General features: G+C 41.7%; 2 protein-coding genes across 7 annotated transcripts in view; both read left to right on the forward strand.

The window, feature by feature from the left end:
* ubr5 (ubiquitin protein ligase E3 component n-recognin 5) overlaps nucleotides 1–5,180 on the forward strand; it is a 32,876-nt gene extending 27,696 nt beyond the window's left edge. For 3 of the 5 annotated variants that reach the window (XM_022194101.2, XM_051957172.1, XM_022194104.2), the window contains exons 50-58: nucleotides 802–932; nucleotides 1,141–1,201; nucleotides 1,412–1,593; nucleotides 1,742–1,826; nucleotides 1,926–2,081; nucleotides 2,850–2,963; nucleotides 3,107–3,251; nucleotides 3,377–3,462; nucleotides 4,424–5,180. In XM_022194101.2, coding sequence (XP_022049793.1) covers nucleotides 802–932; nucleotides 1,141–1,201; nucleotides 1,412–1,593; nucleotides 1,742–1,826; nucleotides 1,926–2,081; nucleotides 2,850–2,963; nucleotides 3,107–3,251; nucleotides 3,377–3,462; nucleotides 4,424–4,636 — 1,173 coding nt within the window. In that variant the 3' untranslated portion in view covers nucleotides 4,637–5,180. The remainder of the gene's footprint in view (nucleotides 1–801; nucleotides 933–1,140; nucleotides 1,202–1,411; nucleotides 1,594–1,741; nucleotides 1,827–1,925; nucleotides 2,082–2,849; nucleotides 2,964–3,106; nucleotides 3,252–3,376; nucleotides 3,463–4,423) is intronic. The other 2 variants (XM_022194102.2, XM_022194105.2) reach the window with 1 other exon arrangement.
* Nucleotides 5,181–6,990: 1,810 nt separating this feature from the next.
* LOC110951164 (protein LYRIC-like) lies at nucleotides 6,991–15,868 on the forward strand. 2 transcript variants are annotated; one of them, XM_051957174.1, is made up of 13 exons: nucleotides 6,992–7,659; nucleotides 7,897–8,012; nucleotides 8,672–8,753; nucleotides 9,131–9,298; nucleotides 9,624–9,674; nucleotides 9,828–9,968; nucleotides 12,631–12,714; nucleotides 12,817–12,885; nucleotides 12,989–13,137; nucleotides 13,708–13,824; nucleotides 14,041–14,157; nucleotides 14,334–14,460; nucleotides 14,939–15,868. In XM_051957174.1, exons 1-13 carry the CDS (start codon nucleotides 7,326–7,328, stop codon nucleotides 15,001–15,003), a joined length of 1,620 nt encoding a protein of 539 aa, XP_051813134.1. In that variant the 5' UTR covers nucleotides 6,992–7,325; the 3' UTR covers nucleotides 15,004–15,868. The 2 variants fall into 2 exon arrangements, with proteins under 2 accessions (XP_051813135.1, XP_051813134.1); XM_051957175.1 differs by lacking the exon at nucleotides 9,828–9,968 and having other exon boundaries at nucleotides 6,991–7,659.
* The last annotated feature ends 1,744 nt before the right edge of the window (nucleotides 15,869–17,612 follow it).

Below are 17,612 nucleotides of genomic sequence, written 5' to 3' on the forward strand. Positions count from 1 at the left end.
TTAGCTCATTCACACTCTACAGGGAAGAAGTCCATTGACTTTGGAGACCACATGACTTTTCACCCATCACCATTTGAATTGAATTTATTTATTTGATAGGGATGATGCAGTTTAACATAGTTCCATCACTAAACATGAATCTGATGTGCTGCACAGGGAGTTAATAGCAAATGCTAATTTCCAACTCTTGTCCCTAGATGGGACTTTAAATATAAAAGTCAGAATATTTAACATCATGAAATAGCAGAAAAGTTTACAAAAGAACAATAAAATACATGTTCACATAAAAACAAATAATTACACAAACCAGTTCAAAATAAGTTAATAAAAAAACATGGCAAACTAAGAATGATTACAGCTCTGATTTACTTTTAGCCAGCACTTGACCTTCGTAGAGAAGGGTTTTAAATCTGTAATTAATTTGATATCGGTTGGTAATGAATTCCAAAGTTTAGAGCCTCTAAAAGAGAAAGCTGACTGTCCAAATGCTGACTTACATTTTTGTATGCTACAGTTTCCATTCACCTTGCTTCTTGTTACTCTGCTGCTGTTCTGTCTTTGAATAAATTTGGATAAGGGTTCGGGGGCAAGATTATTAATACTCATCACTACTCTACTTTGAATCCTTGTAATATCAGTAGTCTACTCTCACTGAGACCGATATGAGTTTGTATGTTGAACTGAATTTATTAATAAGCCTGCATGAAGATTTACATTCTCTCAGATGCTTTCTTGTTCAGATTTAGTTCCTTTTTATTTTTTAATTACAATACTGAGACCAGTTTGTGTTCCTCTCCTTAGGCGTTTGCCAGTAAAATCACAGGCATGTTGCTCGAGCTGTCTCCTGCCCAGCTGCTGTTGCTGCTGGCCAGCGAGGACTCTCTCAGAGCCAGAGTAGAGGAGGCTATGGAGCTTCTCATTGCACACGGAAGGTAAAACGATCTCCAAAGTCACACAGACATTAGGGCATAAACAGAGCAATCTGTGTGTCTGACAGAGAGGAGTTCCACCAGCTGACAATAAAACAAACATGTTAACTGATTTACATGCATCAGAAAGAGTGCTGTTTTCATATTTATATTGTTCTCTCACTGTCATTTTTCAAACTGACTATAAAATCTGGTGTTTATCTTCCTGCAGGGAAAATGGCGCTGACAGTATCTTGGACCTGGGTCTCCCCGAGGCTCCAGAGAAAGCACAAGTAAACAAATGATCTCTTTCCCCTCTATTTTTCACCAGGTCTTTATTTATATTCTTACTCTGTTGTAGTAATATCCTAGAGAATCTACACTGCTTTGGCTCACTTTTCTCAACTTTGAGACTTAAACTCTTTCAGTTCTGCACAACACAGCTCATTCTAACAGCCAGTGTGTAACGTAGTCCTCCCTTCCTGTCCTCTGTGTGGCTGTAGCAGCAGGAGAACCGTAAACGTCACGGTTCAACACGCAGCGTAGTTGACATGGAGCTAGACGACCCTGATGATGGGGACGACAATGCTCCTCTCTTCTACCAGCCTGGGAAACGAGGCTTCTACTCCCCTCGACCTGGAAAAAACACAGAGGCCAGGCTCAACTGCTTCCGTAACATCGGCAGGTAATGAATTGGAAACGATCATACATTTTGTTGGGTCAAAAGGAAGTTTCATTTTACCCAAATTTTCTAATCGGAGCAAAGTCTGTGGACATGAATCATGCCTTGAATAAAATAGAAAACGGCAAATTAAAATGTTTTTTCTGTGCAGAATACTGGGGTTATGTCTGCTGCAGAATGAACTCTGTCCAATCACACTGAACAGACATGTCATCAAAGTACTGCTTGGTAGGAAGGTAAGAGCAAATATATTTTAATAATATGTGTGTCCTCCGAGAGTTTAGCTCCTTTCAGAATAAAATAGCTAAATGCACTTCTGATCTTTGCCACTGCAGGTGAACTGGCATGACTTTGCCTTTTTTGACCCGGTCATGTATGAGAGCCTCCGGCAGCTGATCCGCCATTCACAGGCTGGTGAAGCAGATGCAGTATTTGCTGCCATGGACTTGGCCTTTGCCATTGACCTCTGCAAAGAGGAAGGAGCTGGACAGGTAACAGACTTTTATTTGTTTACTTGACCTTTATTTTACCAGGTAAAAATGTTTGAGAACCAGTTCTGCCAAGAGGCGCCAGCAGCAACAAATACACATGTAACCTACAGACACAAATAGACATATAAACATAACATAGAACAAAAGTAAACAAGAAAGAAGCATGGGACCATCTAGATGTGAGCGGGGAAAACGTGCATGACTCCATAAGAAATTGCGTGTATGTGCGAGTAACGTCCAAAGTGATCAGCAGGAGCAACAGTCAACTATAGTCTGTTGGATTATGCTGTTATGTCACCAAATTTAGATGGGAAACTTCCAAAATGTCAGGTTTACCTTGTTTTGCTTTGACTAAAAATGGCACCGCAAAATGTACAGATTTCCAGGTTTCCAACTCTGGAAAAACGAGTAAAAACATGAACTGTAGATGCAGCAAAAGGCTAGACTGGGTGGCAGGGTTTTATCAGAGGAGTGCATTAACATGTAATTGATTGATCAAAACTCAAGGAGCGTTTTTCCTCCTGCTACACCATCATAGTTGTGGTTTTCTGCATGACAGATTTGTAATTTAGGGGCAGTGCAAATGCCTGTCTGAACGCAGAGGATTTAAACACTCCCTTATTTGCAATACGTGGAGTTTCAGATTGAGAATGCACTCAGGCACAAAAGCTTTTAACAGCTGCATTAAATTCAGCCGTCTCTCAGATATGTTTGTACATTTCTTCTTCACAAACTAAGCTACAGTCTGCTTTATCCGTGCTTGTTAAGGTGGAGCTTCTGTCTGGTGGGGTCAACATGCCAGTAACTCCCCTTAACGTGTACGAGTATGTGAGGAAGTACGCAGAGCACAGAATGTTGGTGGTGGCTGAGCAACCTCTTCATGTAAGTAACGCTTAATATTCCCTCATAATTGGCCCTCAGTGTTCTGCTAAACCTTGACTCAAAGGAAGAGTTTTTGTGGAACACAGAATGTTTTGTCTGCCATCAAAATGTGTATTTACGCCACATGTGACTGTCTCTTAAAGGCAATGAGGAAAGGTTTGCTGGATGTCCTTCCTAAAAATGCCCTGGAGGACTTAACCGCTGAGGACTTCAGGCTGCTGGTCAACGGCTGTGGAGAAGTCAACGTCCAGATGCTCATAAGCTTTACCTCCTTCAACGATGAATCTGGTACGTCACTATCTGGATCACCTCTGCTCAGCATTTGTCCATGTTCTACTTACTCAGTAATGTAGGGTTTACTACGCTACAGGTTCACTGTAATATATTAAGCAAAGATTTTGTTCATCCAACAGGGGAAAATGCAGACAAACTGCTCCAGTTTAAACGCTGGTTTTGGTCCATAGTGGAGAAGATGAGTATGACTGAGAGGCAAGATCTGGTAAGCCTGTTATCACAGTTATCTCTGAAATCATTTCTCACTGGGGCTTTCAGAAAGCCACTGCTTTGCATCATCTGTAAATCTTCCTGTTACATTACATGAGTGCTCAGCTTCAAGATTAATGTTGTGGGGATATATAGATATTGTAGGAACAACAGAAACCAAACTATTTCAGCATGGATAACCGGCATACGGACTTTATGGAATCGCTTTGAGTGGTTTTGTTTGGAGAGAAAGTTAAAACTGATTTATAAAATTGACCCTCAGGTGCTAGATTCTTTTAACTGATTCAGTTTTGGTATTTAAAATTTAAAGGCAAAAAATTATCTCGACAGTGAATTCTGAATTAAATCCTCGGTTTGAGAAACAATTTTACCAGAAACACTGTTCATTCTGAAACAGACTTCAAAACATTTTTATGGGTCAAATAAACTCTTTTTCTTTACTGCATGTCTTAGTCTGGCCCTGTTTGCACTAATGCGATGCTAAAAGGATGTGTCGTTCTTGGTTAGTAGGTCATTTGACACCACTTTACCTTTAGTCTGGTTTGAATTCTTCCGTGGGTTTTGTGGTTGCATCTGTCTTAGGCTTAGGCTTTGAAAACGGAAAACATTTAGAGCACTACTGGTACGTTGGGGTTCAGTTGAGTTTCTTTTTTCATTCTTTTGTTTCCGCACTGTGTTCTTTGTCCTTTGTATCACAAACATAAATTTATTACAAGTCCTTTAGAAAAGGGATTTATTGTTTTCCTTAACGTAGAAGCAAAGTCTCTTCAAAATACCAAATAACTTCAAACAGGACAACTTGAGTGGCTCTAAGTGATAGGAACCATAGAATAAAAATGCATTCAGTAAGTTGTTTCTTGGTCATTTTTGTGCTCCTCAAATCTAGTGCACAATGACTTGAACATGTTTGTCCTCGAGTCAAATCCAGTGATAACTAATGATTTTCTCCTCTTCAGGTGTACTTCTGGACCTCCAGTCCGTCTCTGCCAGCCAGCGAAGAGGGCTTCCAGCCAATGCCCTCCATCACCATCCGGCCTCCAGACGACCAGCACCTCCCCACAGCCAATACCTGCATCTCACGTCTCTACGTGCCACTCTACTCTTCAAAACAGATACTCAAACAGAAACTCCTGCTAGCCATTAAGACCAAGAATTTTGGTTTTGTGTAGAGGTTCAACAGAAAAGTTTAAAAATGGAAAAAAGAAAAAAACATGTTTACTGTTGTGTAATATTTACCTAGCTCCATTTTTGTAGATTTATTTTTTGTCTAAACAATTTTATGAAATCGACATACTGTCGCTATCTCCCCAGGCAGTAATATTTGTTTGTGTTGTGAACACAAACAGCTTGTTATTTTTATTTCAATTTTTATTGTTTTTTTTTTTCTTTTGTGTTCATGAAGAAGAGGTATACGGTCCAGAACATTCCTGCATTGGCACTGTAAAATGTAAAGCCCTCAGCTCTGCTCTATTGGCTTAAACCTTTGCTTCCCAGGAATTTGGTGTGACAGAAAACTGCCTGCCGAAAACCCAGCCAAAGATGACAGCAGTAGAAATATTTAAAAGAAGTACAGAAGACACACTGTGATTATAAGTTTCTTTCCTTCCCTAGAAAAGTACTATCACTGACAGTTCACTGCTGCCTTTGTGGAAAGTCCTTTTTTTCTTGTACAGGGGGAGTAGGGAATTTCAAAATAAACTTGGATGCAAATAAGTTGTCCGTTGTGATTTGTTTCAATTTGTCATTTTCTGTTAAAAATAGTGGCAGATTAATGTTACATTGATGTGAGGGTGTTATATTTACCTGTGACAATTTTACCAAAGTGAATGCAAACCATAATTCATTCCAAATACAAATAATTCAGTCAGCTACTGCTGCACACCTTGAAAGGCCATCCATCCAATCTATTCTGTATACAGTACACCGCTTTATCCTCACTAGGGTCGCAGGGGGTGCTGGAGCCTATCCCAGCTGACTCGGGCGAAGGCAAGGGACACCCTGGACAGGTCGCTAGTCTGTCGCAGGGCTACATATACAGACAATCAGGCTGAGACCCAAACCGCCCCCTACACACTATCCCTACACACTACCCCTCCGTTTGCGCGTTCCCGCGGAGGGTCCTCCATATTAAGGGCCGTCCCAAACCACGTAGTGCGGAGGGAGAGTGGACTGTTCAGCCCTTAAATAGCGAGTCTGCATCGATGCTCACTCTGGACAACTTTTTCAGGAAGTGCAACGTCCAAATGGAGGAGGAAACAACATATTGATGTGAGTTCCACATGCTTCTTTATTTCTCCCACGCCTTTTTCACACTGACAGAACATCACAAAGAGTGGTGTAAAAAGATAAATCAAAAGAAACAAATCTTCTTCTCTGCTGACGTTTGATTTAATTGTGCACCCCCTGGCACCTTAAAATTTGAACACAACTGACAGAATTCATTTATTCATTTGTTGGATTTGAAATGCCAGATAATATGATTGGAAAACATGTGAGTGAAAAAAGTGGGATGCTTTCGTCTTCTGGAAGCAGCAGCGATCCTTGTTTGTTGCAACCTGTGCCACAGCGCTACAGCCATGACAGTAGGCGTCTTTGTGTTACCATGGCAATGACGTCTTCCGTTTTCCGGTGAGGCGACAGGGCGTCCCATTCCTGACGATCGTATTTATACTCTCCCCCTTCAATAATAGGTGCCCTCCACAGCTGCGAGAGTGACTTCTTTTGGAGTGACACTCGGTAGTGTAGGGGGAGTGTGTAGGGGGCGGTTTGGGATTCAGCCTCAGACTCTCATTCACACCTACGGGCAATTTAGAATAATCAATTAACCTCAGCATATTTTTGGACTGTGGGAGGAAGCCGGAGTAACCTTAAATCTCCTAAGTGCTGATGTTTTCAATTTGTAGAGCAAGCAGGGATTTTTTGTTTGCATTATATCAAACTAAGGTTTTACAAAATACACTTTTTTATGGCTGGAGATTGGCAAGTGCACAGAAAATGTAATTTTGTACTAAAGGATTTGGTAAAGTTCATTCAAAACAGTCAAATTTTTTGTAAGGGTACTTGAAACATTTTTGAACAGTGAGCTTTAACAAATCAGAATGGGAGAAATCACGGCCCCGCCCATTTCATTGGAGCTGTCAGGGACCGTTTTGTTGCCTTCGATGCTTTCGGGGAAACGGAAATGTAACGTGACCAGTTAATTTAGCTGGGAAAGTTTAAGTAACAATTAATATTTTTGTTGTTTTATTTTTGAGGATAAGGCAACCTGTTAAAAACTAATGAGAAATGTGATATTACATATGTAGGCATACAATTATAAAACTCAATGTTATGCCTCAAACACAGTTTAAATTTGACACTTGAAAGACACAATAGATGTACTATGTTAAAATTAAAAGTATCAATCAAAACTATTTGGTTCAAATTGCTTTTATTTCGGTCGTAATTACAGACCACTCTAACACGCAGTTGCGATTTGTAGTTCAGTAGCTCCAGTTTACAATCGTCTTGAAGGCACCACTGCTCCTCCAGTCAAAACGGAGCCATATGAGGTGAACCTGCTTTACTTGCGGTCACAGTGGATGCATTGTGGTGGTCAGCTAACGGCGGTATATTAACTTATCATGATATCAGCTAGCGCGGCGGCTAGTTAGCTAACTCAGTTGGCCATCGCGGCGTTTACAAGACTTAGCTAGCAAACTGGCTGTTTCGTTTGATCGATGTTGCTGGCGGATGAATTTATTGTTTCCCATCATGTCGATATCGTTCCGTTATTTTTAGCTAGCACTGCATGCTAGCGCAGCTAATAGCGGTAGGCAAAGCGTGACTAATCGGTCTGTTGTTTGAAAAACAATACAAATGGAAGAGTGGCAGGACGCAGCCTCTCAGCAGGTCAAGCTGCTTACAAACCGTCTGAATGAACTGTTGTCCAAAGGCCTGGAGCTGCTGCGCTCTGAGCTCGGCGTGGATTTGGGACTGAAGCCTGAGCTTATTCCGCCATGGATGATCCTCTTAGCGGCATGTACCGGGCTGGTGCTGATGGTCGCTCTGTGGGCCTCGGTCTGTCGGGCTCTTTTCAAGAAGCGTCCGGCCGTGAGCTCGGTGGACGACGGAATAGAAGTAAAACGAAGTGTCAGTAAACCTGTCAAAGCCGAGGAACCGAAGAAAAAGAAGAAGAAGGCAGAAAAGGCACGTAAATGAAACAAGTTCCACCCTTTCCTAGCTGATACCCGCACCGTTAGCCAGGCTAGCTCTCTGACACCACGGTGACAGTTGGAGCTCATGTCACCGCAGCTAGCTTCAGGCTAGTGCTCTGCTAGCTCTGGGTGGTGTCATGTGCTTTGTATGGACTGTTTTAAGTACCACAGCTGGAAGTTGCTCTGATACTGATACTTTTTTTTTTTAATCTTTACGTGTCCTTTCCAGAAAGCTCAGCCAAATGGAAGAGCTGTAGCTGAACCACAGGAAGAAGCCATAGTGTCGGAGGAGATACTGCCACATCACCAGCCGCCCCCAGCTGAAGTCAAGGCTGAAAAGGTTACTGAGGTAATTTCAAAATGTGCTACAATCTTATACTGTTGTGACTTAAACACCTTAATTTATCCACTGTAATGCTCCGGTTCTGTTTGTATAGAATATTGCCCTCATAAGTCACATCATAATTTATGGCGTCTTCATTGAGAAGCAGTTGAGAGACCACGTTTTCTCCCTGTCACCTTGCAGTAATGAAACCAGCTACCAGTGTTGGGTTACAGTTTTCAGCCTGCAGATGCAGCAAAACCTTAGGGATGCCCCCTGGCTTATGACAGCATGCAGTGCAGTCTTTCATCAAATGACTTTTTTCTGAAGACCACATATCACTGATGGTTGTCCTGAAGGTCCTGTTGTCGGAAGACATGATTATGTCACGCTAGGAGATGAACATATGCTTAAAGAAACGTACACACAGCACATTTAGATGGTCCTGGAGAGTGGATGTCTTTTCACTTATAAATAGATGGGGTCTGAGCCTGCTGATTAGATTTACTGACCGTGGTTCATTCATCATGGGATTGCTTGCCCAGTAGCTCTTCTTGTTGCTGAAGTCATACAGTGTAGTATCATGTTTCTCCTTCTCCTTTAAAGTCAGTCTTACAATTACATTTATTTTAGTTTAAATAACTGACTTGCTTTTCTACTTAATGCCCCTGTTGCTGTTCTTTCAGACAAAGAAATCCAAGAAGAAGGCCAAACAGGCCGTAAAGGAGACCAAGACGGTGACTGCAGATGGGAAAGAACCAGAAGAAGGTAACGTATTATTGATCAGAATTCAGATGTTTTGTTCTGAATGAGAACATGGTGTGATCTGTTGCTTCAGATGGTCTTGATTCACTTTATTTGCATGCCTTATTTATGCCATCATATTGAGCCACATATGTAATAATTAACTTCTGTGCTACTTTCAACATGACTTAAAGTGTGGCCTGATGTATAAATCAGTAAATAATGGAGAATAGGGCGAGCTTGAGACTCTCTTCTCAGCAAAATGCATTTAGCTCGTACCAGCCTCTACATCATTCTACATCTACCTTCCTAATCCATACCATATGTCCACACTAATTTCATAATGAACCCGTTTTGTATTTTGCAACGAATTCCAATCTGCCCTCCATGTTCCTTTATAGGCACATGGGAAACCAAGGTCAGCAACAAAGAGAAACGTGAGCAACGCAAGAAAGATAAGAGCTCCAGCGATGGTTCGGCCAGTCCCGGAGGAGGGGACACACCTGTGAGTGCTCCCCCAGAGCAGCCCAAGGCCTCTGCAGCACCTGCCAACCAGAAGAAGAAAAAAGGTGGCTCTGCAAAACATTCTGCTTCATTTTATATGATGTTAAAAGCACAACAGAGCACAAACCCCCTTAATAGTGGAAGACAAACAGTAATTTGGCATCAGGAGAGACACAGTTCTGTCTGTTCTTTCTACACATGTTGTTATTGCCTTTTGCCGAGTCTCCTGTTGACACGTCTGACTATAAATACAGGCATCATGGGAAATGACTTGAGTCTCGAGTGAGTTATCTCTGAAGTGTTTGTGTGTGCATGTGCTCTCTCTTTAAAAACAGCCTCACATGGACGGTGCATCTGGCATTTATTGACCTTTTCCTTCTCTGTTCTCAGGAGAGTCCGCAAAAGTGAAGGCAGAGAAGGTGGAAAATGTTGTGTCTCAAGGTAATATCAGCAGAAAATGCTTCAGCTTTTGAATGATTACCAACTCCAATCTCGTGTGTGTAGTAGAAAGAACACACTCCATTATGTGATGAGTGGCCAGCCTCATTGCTGTTTATTGTGGCTGAGTATCAGGTGTTTTCCTCTTGGTGTTAGCTAACAACAGTGAGGCTGCAGAGGTGGTTACTGCTGCGACTGACATGTTAGTCAAGGTTCCCGCTCACACTGTTGCCCCGAAGACAGACCCCTGGACGGCCAGCAGGGAGTCAGCGCCACTGTGGAGGTCGGGGATTGATGGTAGGAAGGTTTCCCTTCTTCTACTAAACCCTACATATGTTCACCCCCAAACAGTTTCTGGCTGTTTTTTGTTCTCATCATACTTTTGATCACCGTTGGCTCATTTTTCACTGCAACGTTAAAGTCCTGAACGTCTTTGAAAACAGCACAAGTGTAGAAGTACAGGGATTAAAAATGTGTTTGGTGCAGCAACACACACTTTATATATATATATATATATATATATATATATATATATATATATATAAACAAGTTATGATACATGTCCAAATGTATTACCAGCGCTGAAGAAAAGGAGCCTTAACATGCAGTAGAAACTTAATTATTAACATTTTGAATTTGCTTCCATACTTGTCTCTGACAGTTCTTTCTATTTCTGCTCTGATAAATGGCAGATTAGTTTAACAATATATAATTTATTTAGTTATTACTTTTAAGAGATACTATTCCTTTGAGCGTATTATAAGATCTTCATCAGCAGAAAGACAACATTATACATTGTTTATTATTTTAAACACTTTTTCCCTTGACTTCATTGGAAAATGTCATGAAGGCAAGAAAAGGTGTGAAGAAGACTTCATGAGGACGTAGAAAAAGACAGCCGCAGTGCTGCTAGAATCTGAATGCTCTTAAACCAGCCTCTGGAATCGTGCAACAGTGGATTTTGTCGGGTTGGGATTACTGTTCATGGTGTGTAGCTTTGAATGTTGCTGCCACAAGCAACTGCTGGTCAAACCTATCTCGTTTTCTTCCATAAAGGACAGACCAGTGTGTGCCGTGCTTAGAAACGAAGCCCTCGACTTTAGAGAATTCTACCAGCTCTTACGGCTGCCACTTAGGTACTTCCAGGTCATTTCACCCAGTGAGGAATGTTCCTAAGCAGAAAAGACTATTCGACAGTTACCAAAGTCCCTTAAGAGCTTGTGGGGGAGAAGTGAGAATTTGTGCTGCAACTGGGCAAACCTCATCTGCTGATGAAGATTATGGCGTATGATTAAAAGCTTCAGAATGGCTACTGAATGCATCTAGTGGTGAGACCGTTTTCTCAACAGTTCACCCCCTAGTTGAGAATAGGGGTGTAGTAGCAGCAGCCACGTTGCTTTTCATGTTTAATAACTGCCACACTACAGGTAGTAAAAGGAAAAAGATGTTGACATGTTCCTTATATATAGGTTTACTAATGTCATTTTTTTTCAACAACAAAAAGTTTCTTAAATCCTGGTTTGCTTTTGAAAAGGTCAAACTTACGAATAAATCTTAGATCCCTTTTCTGTCAAGAGGAAGGAGAAGAAAGAAACAGGAAGGAGAGCTACCTTTTTATTTCTTAGTACCCGATGTGTGATCAGAATAACTCCCTGACATCCACTGACTTATCCATGGTTCGTATTTCTGCCACTCCCTGGTCTCAGATGACGCTTACTGCCTCTGCTTACCACTTCAACTACCAAAGCTGCTTTGCTTTAGTATGTGTAATTTTAATGAAATGTGATACTACTGATTGCATTCTCTAATCTTTATTGTATTTAAAAACAGTTCTTTCGCTCCTGAAGTGAAATAACTGACAGTGAATCAGATCTATTTGGTGTGTTTTCAATAAATTCCAGCTCACGTTGGAGCTGAGTAATTGTTTGTTCTTTAATATGCTCTAACCCAGGGGTCGGCAACCCGCGGCTCCGGAGCTGCATGAGGCTCTTTCATCCCTCTATTGTGGCTCCCTGTAACTTTGGATTAATGAAATAATCAGCAGGCTATTCAATTAAAATTTATTTTATTTTAGATTGGTAATTTTTAAAATTTAATTCTAAATTTGAAGATTATGGTGATCTTGTACCATCAAAATAAAACGTCTTAATTTTTGTCTGTCAAAGTATGCATCCCAGCCGTCAATCTCTGACTCATTTGGAGTCCTGTTGATCTTTGGATCCCAGTGTTTGCTCTGCATTCATTCAGCAGTGACGGGGCTCCATTCCTAAATCCTAGCCGTCGCTCCTTTAAATTTCTTTCTTTTTCTTATTGTCACAAATACACCACCGCTGCACGTCTCCACCTTCACAGCAGAGTCCTGCATTGTGTCGGGTACTCATGAGTACTAAGGTAAACTACGGATAACTGTCTTGCTCAGTATCTACTCTTTGATATGTCAGGTTAATACGACGTTACTCGTGAGAGCACAGCTCAATGTGACGTCCAGCATCCAGGCAGCAGGTCAGAGAGTCAGAGGAGTGTCGTCTTGGAAAATAGGGCAGAGACTTACCAGAGAAAAGTTATTAGCTTAAGATGAATAGATTTTACAAGTTAAATAGACATTCACAAATTATTGATTTCCAACTAACATTACGTAACATATGAGGTCCAGGAGCAAAAATGACATTAACCAAGTAAGATAAATATTAGTGGAAGGACACAATTAAAAAAATGAATCTATCTAATTAGAGGTTTTGTAATTAATTAATCACGACTGATTAACAAGGGCATAGAGGTAAAAAAGTGGTATATGCAGTGTTGCCTTCATTTTAAATGCCAAAAGGATTTTGTGGCTCCCGGTGTTTTCTTTTCTGTGGGAAACGGGTCGAAATGGCTCTTTGGGTGTTAAAGGTTGCCCACCCCTCCTCTAAATGGTTGTTTAGATTCTGCTGTCATCACTGTGAAATGTGTGTTCCAGAGTCGTGGACGGTGATTGACAGAGGGATGCCTCCAACAGAGCTAAATCTGGTGTCTTTAGGTGGACTGGGAGTTGGTGCTGCAGGTAGGTTCAGGCTGCAGTAAGCCCAGGATATGAAGACTGTCACCACTAGATGGCGCCTCTTGTGCTGAGTTGGGCGTCTTACTGTTGTGTTTGTCTGTGTAGAGCCTCAGACTGTGAGCGACCTGACATGGCTCAGTCAGCCCAGAGTGGACGATGAGTGGTCTGGACTCAGTAAGCATCATTTATTGGTTCTCTTTCACTGCTCTGGTGAACTTTGTAACATTGGAGGTGTCTTTTATGGCTGTGTTTTCTGACGGTTTCTTGTGTTACTCAGATGGCAGCTCAGTGGACCCCAGCTCTGACTGGAACGCTCCCGCTGAAGTCTGGGGAAACTATGAAGAGCCCACCCTTGAGCCGCCGCCTGCTGCTCTGGAGCAGCACATCCCTGAGCCAGCAAAGGTCGATCTGCTGATTGCAGCCGCCGTAAGTCTGCCCAGTCTTTGGACAAAACAAAATGGAAGTTACCTGAAAGTTGTAAAAATAACCGCCCAGTAATTGATGAGTCCTCTGTCCTGGATCCTCCGTCTGACTGTAGCCCTGCTGCTGCTATTAGTGACTGAACGCTGAAGACACACGGGGCTGCTTTGTGTTGTTCTTTAAATAAGAATACCCCCACACATTGCTCACTCAGACATGTTGAGTCCACTATGTGAACGTACGCAGACGGAGCCTAATTCCAGCCCCTTTTCATGGCTGATGTTTTTACGCAGCACAAAAAACATGGATATAATCAGTAATGAATAATTGTTAACTCAGGTGTGGATTTATTACCGTCTGCTCAGTGTTAGCACAGGATGGTGGTTAAGTGAGGATTACTAAATCTGACACACTGACTTTAATTATCTAACTCTGTCTTTATGCCGTGAGCAGCAGATTTATTGTAGCTTCGAGTCATTCTTGAAATAAAATGTCTTATATGATATGCTCAATAATCTGATTTACTGCAGTTTCACGCTATTGATGTCTTTGTGTTTTACCTGTGTGGGTTTACAGGAGGATGATGAAGATGAGAAGGACAAGGCAGAGTCAGCTGCTGATGGAGCTGCTAAAACTAAGAAGAAGAAAAAGAAGAAGAAGAAGGCTGCTGAGGAGGGAGGACCAGCTGGACAGGTAACGGCTGCCTGAGAACATGCCCCAGAGGGCAGCAACATTTGGAATATGACACCAAGAAAACTGGAAAGTAAATTACAGTACAATAAGGAATTACAGTAGAAATGAGCAGTACTGTAATCAGCAAACACACTGATCCTTATTGCTGTCCTGCAGACATTTTACCTGGACTTCAGCAGACAGTTTAATACAAACTCTGCTCTGTGTTGTGTGAAGGTGGAGGAGCCAGAGAAGGAAACGGCACCTGCAGCCCCAGTGAAGAAGCAGCAGCAGCAGCCACCTGTTCAGGAAATCCCTGCAGCCGTCCAGCCCGTCCATGCAGCTGCCGTAGAGGTCAGTGGGTCTAACGGACAAGAGGCAGAACAAGATGATCTGAAAATCATTCTTCTCATGAACCAGAGAGCTGTTCTGTCCCTCTAAGCATCACTGTCCTGTTCAGTGGTAGCTGGATTTGTTCATTTTTCTCTCTCTAAGAAAAGGAAAACAAATTCTTCTCTTTTTCCTAACAGGCGAGAGTGGAGCGGCCGGTGAAGGACAACAAATCCCAGAAACCCCCTGTCACACAAGTGCCACAGAAGTCGACTGACGGAGAGCCCACTGCCAAGCAGAACAACCATCCTGCTCCAGCACAACAAAGTAAGACCATCACACTGTCAGAAGGTGTTGAGGGTTCTAGTTCTACAATTCTACAGCCTCATTGAACAGACTCTTTCATCCGAAGCAACGTACGTGTGAGAGTAGATGCAACACAAGCAAACGTCTCGTCAGTAGGGCTGGACCTGAATATTCGTTCGCTTCGGACGTTACCGGGCGGAAAGAATATTCAGTGTTACCGTCTACCCTCAGCCCACATCTGCACTTGTCGGCTCATCTCATCATGTGATCACATAAACATATACACATATGTTACTACTGAGTATACACACACCATCCTGAGCCATCATGTTAGATTAACACTTTATAGACAAAAGTCAACAGAAATCTGCTTCTCTACAGTGAAGTAAACCGTTATGTGACCATCCTGGCTGGAACTACAGACTGAACGGTTGGTAAAACTTGTCAACCGCGTGTTTAGAGTTGTGTGATTAATCACTACTGTTTTGTGTTTCCTCAGAAAAGCCTGAGGAGAGCCAAGCGCCCAAACCAGCAAAGAAGAAGAAGGCGAGGAGAGAGACATGAGACAGTCCACCCCTGCAGACCTCTGTATGCAAAAGACTCCATATCCTGTTTATGCAACACCTTTTGTGGCAAGAACTTTGAATTAAAGTCTTCATGATGGACTTTACCTTAAAACCTGTCTGGAAAATGAAACAACTTTTGTACACATCATGTGTCAGTTGGCGGATCATTGAAAACTGAAACTAGATGCAGTGCAATCTAATGTAATGCGGTGTTAATGATTTTTAAGTATGCGTTTGATACTCTGATTCTGTCTTCTAATTCCACTGAATCAAATAACTGATGGAAGGAGCTGTACTGTAGTAATTAGACATAGAAAATACTGATCATGTTTAGAAACGTGTTGTCGTGGTGGCTTCCGAACGGAGTTTACTGTGTAGAAGAAGAGAAACGGTCGATGTGCATCAGGTCACACAACACTGGCCTTCGCTTGGCAGGCTTTTATTTTGCTCTGTCATTTGTGAGCTGCAACGGTACAAAGAGCAGAGAGATCAAATGTTAATTTCACGTCAACGGTTGTGACGTAAACGAGCGTCAGAACATGCAGAAAAGGGAATCATGTCCGCTCTGTATTTTCGCGTTGTTACCTGTGATTCGGGACATTTTGTCGACTGTCCATCCGGTTTGTCCCTCGTCTGATGTTGTGCTGCAGTGTGTCTGTTCTTCCTGTCTGTTACTGCTTTCTGGCTGCAGCTGTGTGGAAGCCTTCGATCGTAGACGTACCGTTGCAGTGTCATCAACCTCTTCATGACTTCCCACCTGTGGGTGATTCAAAAGTCTTCAGAACCTTTTGTAAAACCTGTTTGTAATAAAAGAAAAGCTAAAGCCATATGTAAAAAGACTAAATAAAGGCCAGTTTTTCTAAGTTTTTTTTTCTGCCTAGTTTCCAGTGGAAGTGATTGGACACCTGTGCTGTCACTCAAACACCAACATCAAAGCAGAGCAGCTGTCCTGAGCCGTGAGGTTGAAGCTGCAGCTAACCTTTAAACAACAAATACAACAGAAGTGAGCACACTCCCATGCAGTACCACCTCAATGTGAAATCATTCAGGACTGTATCACCTCACAGTAGTTGCATTACTTTTAGGTTAAACAGAAGCTCTTTATTATCGCTCTTCCTTTCTCGGTAAAACGTCCCAAAGGTGTGAAATCAGGCAACACACTTGACCAGGTCATATTTTTTCTTGTTTGATTATTGACAGTGGGCTTTAGATCGTCTTCATGCTGGAATATTCTTCTTCTGCTGAGCTTTTGGCAGTCGTCTTGCCAGCCAGTATTTTGGTATATCCACAGGTATTCGTGGTGTTATCTATACATGTCATCTCCCCTAAACCTTTAATACTTATCCCCACATCATCACACTCTTACCTTCATGCTTCACTGCTGGGACTCTGCATTCACTGTGGTAATCAAGGTTAGACTCACACTGATAATGCTGGACCCGTCAGAGCCAAACGAATCAGTCCTGCCATCTAACCTGAGAATGTGTTCCCAGCATTTATAAGACTTAAGTTTAATCTTGCAGCTTTGTGTAAACAAAAAAAAGCAGTGTCTTTTTTTCTTCTTCTCGAGGGCAAATGTACATAGTGGTTAACTTAATGCAGCATTTTTTGCGTTGGTTGAGCTGTCACAGAAACTCAGATTTTTACTGATAACCCCGTGAAATAATCTGAAGGACTGGCCCGTGTGTTCTTCAAAGCCTGATGGTGAAGGCAGTGAGCTGACAGTGGAGTTATTTTAGGAGAAAAAGCTGCTGTGGCTCTGATTAGTGCTGCTATGACTCATGTGCCTCTAGATTATTGCTGTAGCTGTGTTTAAATTGATTTTTATTCTGGCACCAATCTGTCAGTTTCTATGTTTGTGTGAGCTGACAATCAGATTTTTTATTTTATTTTGAAAGTTCTGCTGTTAATAGCTTTTTCCCCAAGTTTATTCAATTGGGCAAAGTGAAAATAACTAATGAAGTCATTTATTTCAGTGAAAACAGAAAGGATGCAGTTACTGAGAAGTGATACAGTTTTCAGTTATGTGACATTCAAGTGATTTTGCACTGAAGCAAATCCATTTCTCTTACATTCTAGATACAGAAAAATGGACTGAAACAGTTGGAATTAAAAATGGTCTCATTTTCCATTTTAAACTAAACAATGGTTCCTGATGAAAGCTGTCATTTCTGGATTTAGGTGTTAAATTTAAGCCTCAGCTCTACAAGTTTCTGGAAATGACAGGTTACATCACAGGATTTGATCCCGTCTGGTCACACGCTCCTGTGTTTATCATCAGGACGAGTGCAGCTGCGTCAAAGCAGCAGAGCTGACCGGAAGCAAGAGGGTTTGCTTTCAAAATAATAGCACAGTGTCAGACTTTCTACTGTAGATTGCATCATAGATAGATAAAACTGTCCCAAACTCCTCATCTCCACAAGGCATTGACATGACTTAAAAATAAATAAAATTCTTTACCTCTTCTTCATAATCTCAGCTTGGTAGTTCACTCTTTAAGATTAGATGAGCTTAGCCTTTGATTTTTAATTCATTTTACATTTTGTCTGATTTAAAGACCAGATAAAATGAAGGCCAGTAAACTCATCAAACCAAACATCTGTAATG

The sequence above is a fragment of the Acanthochromis polyacanthus genome, chromosome 12 (genome assembly GCF_021347895.1).
Source record: "Acanthochromis polyacanthus isolate Apoly-LR-REF ecotype Palm Island chromosome 12, KAUST_Apoly_ChrSc, whole genome shotgun sequence".
NCBI lineage: Eukaryota > Metazoa > Chordata > Actinopteri > Pomacentridae > Acanthochromis > Acanthochromis polyacanthus.

Bases quoted from the DNA above. Each gene is read 5' to 3' on its own strand.
- LOC110951164 (XM_051957174.1), top strand. From the start codon at position 7,326: ATGGAAGAGTGGCAGGACGCAGCCTCTCAGCAGGTCAAGCTGCTTACA. The intron at 8,013-8,671 runs GTAATTTCAAAA...CTGTTCTTTCAG, and splicing joins AGGCTGAAAAGGTTACTGAG to ACAAAGAAATCCAAGAAGAA. The intron at 13,138-13,707 runs GTAAGTCTGCCC...GTGGGTTTACAG, and splicing joins ATCTGCTGATTGCAGCCGCC to GAGGATGATGAAGATGAGAA.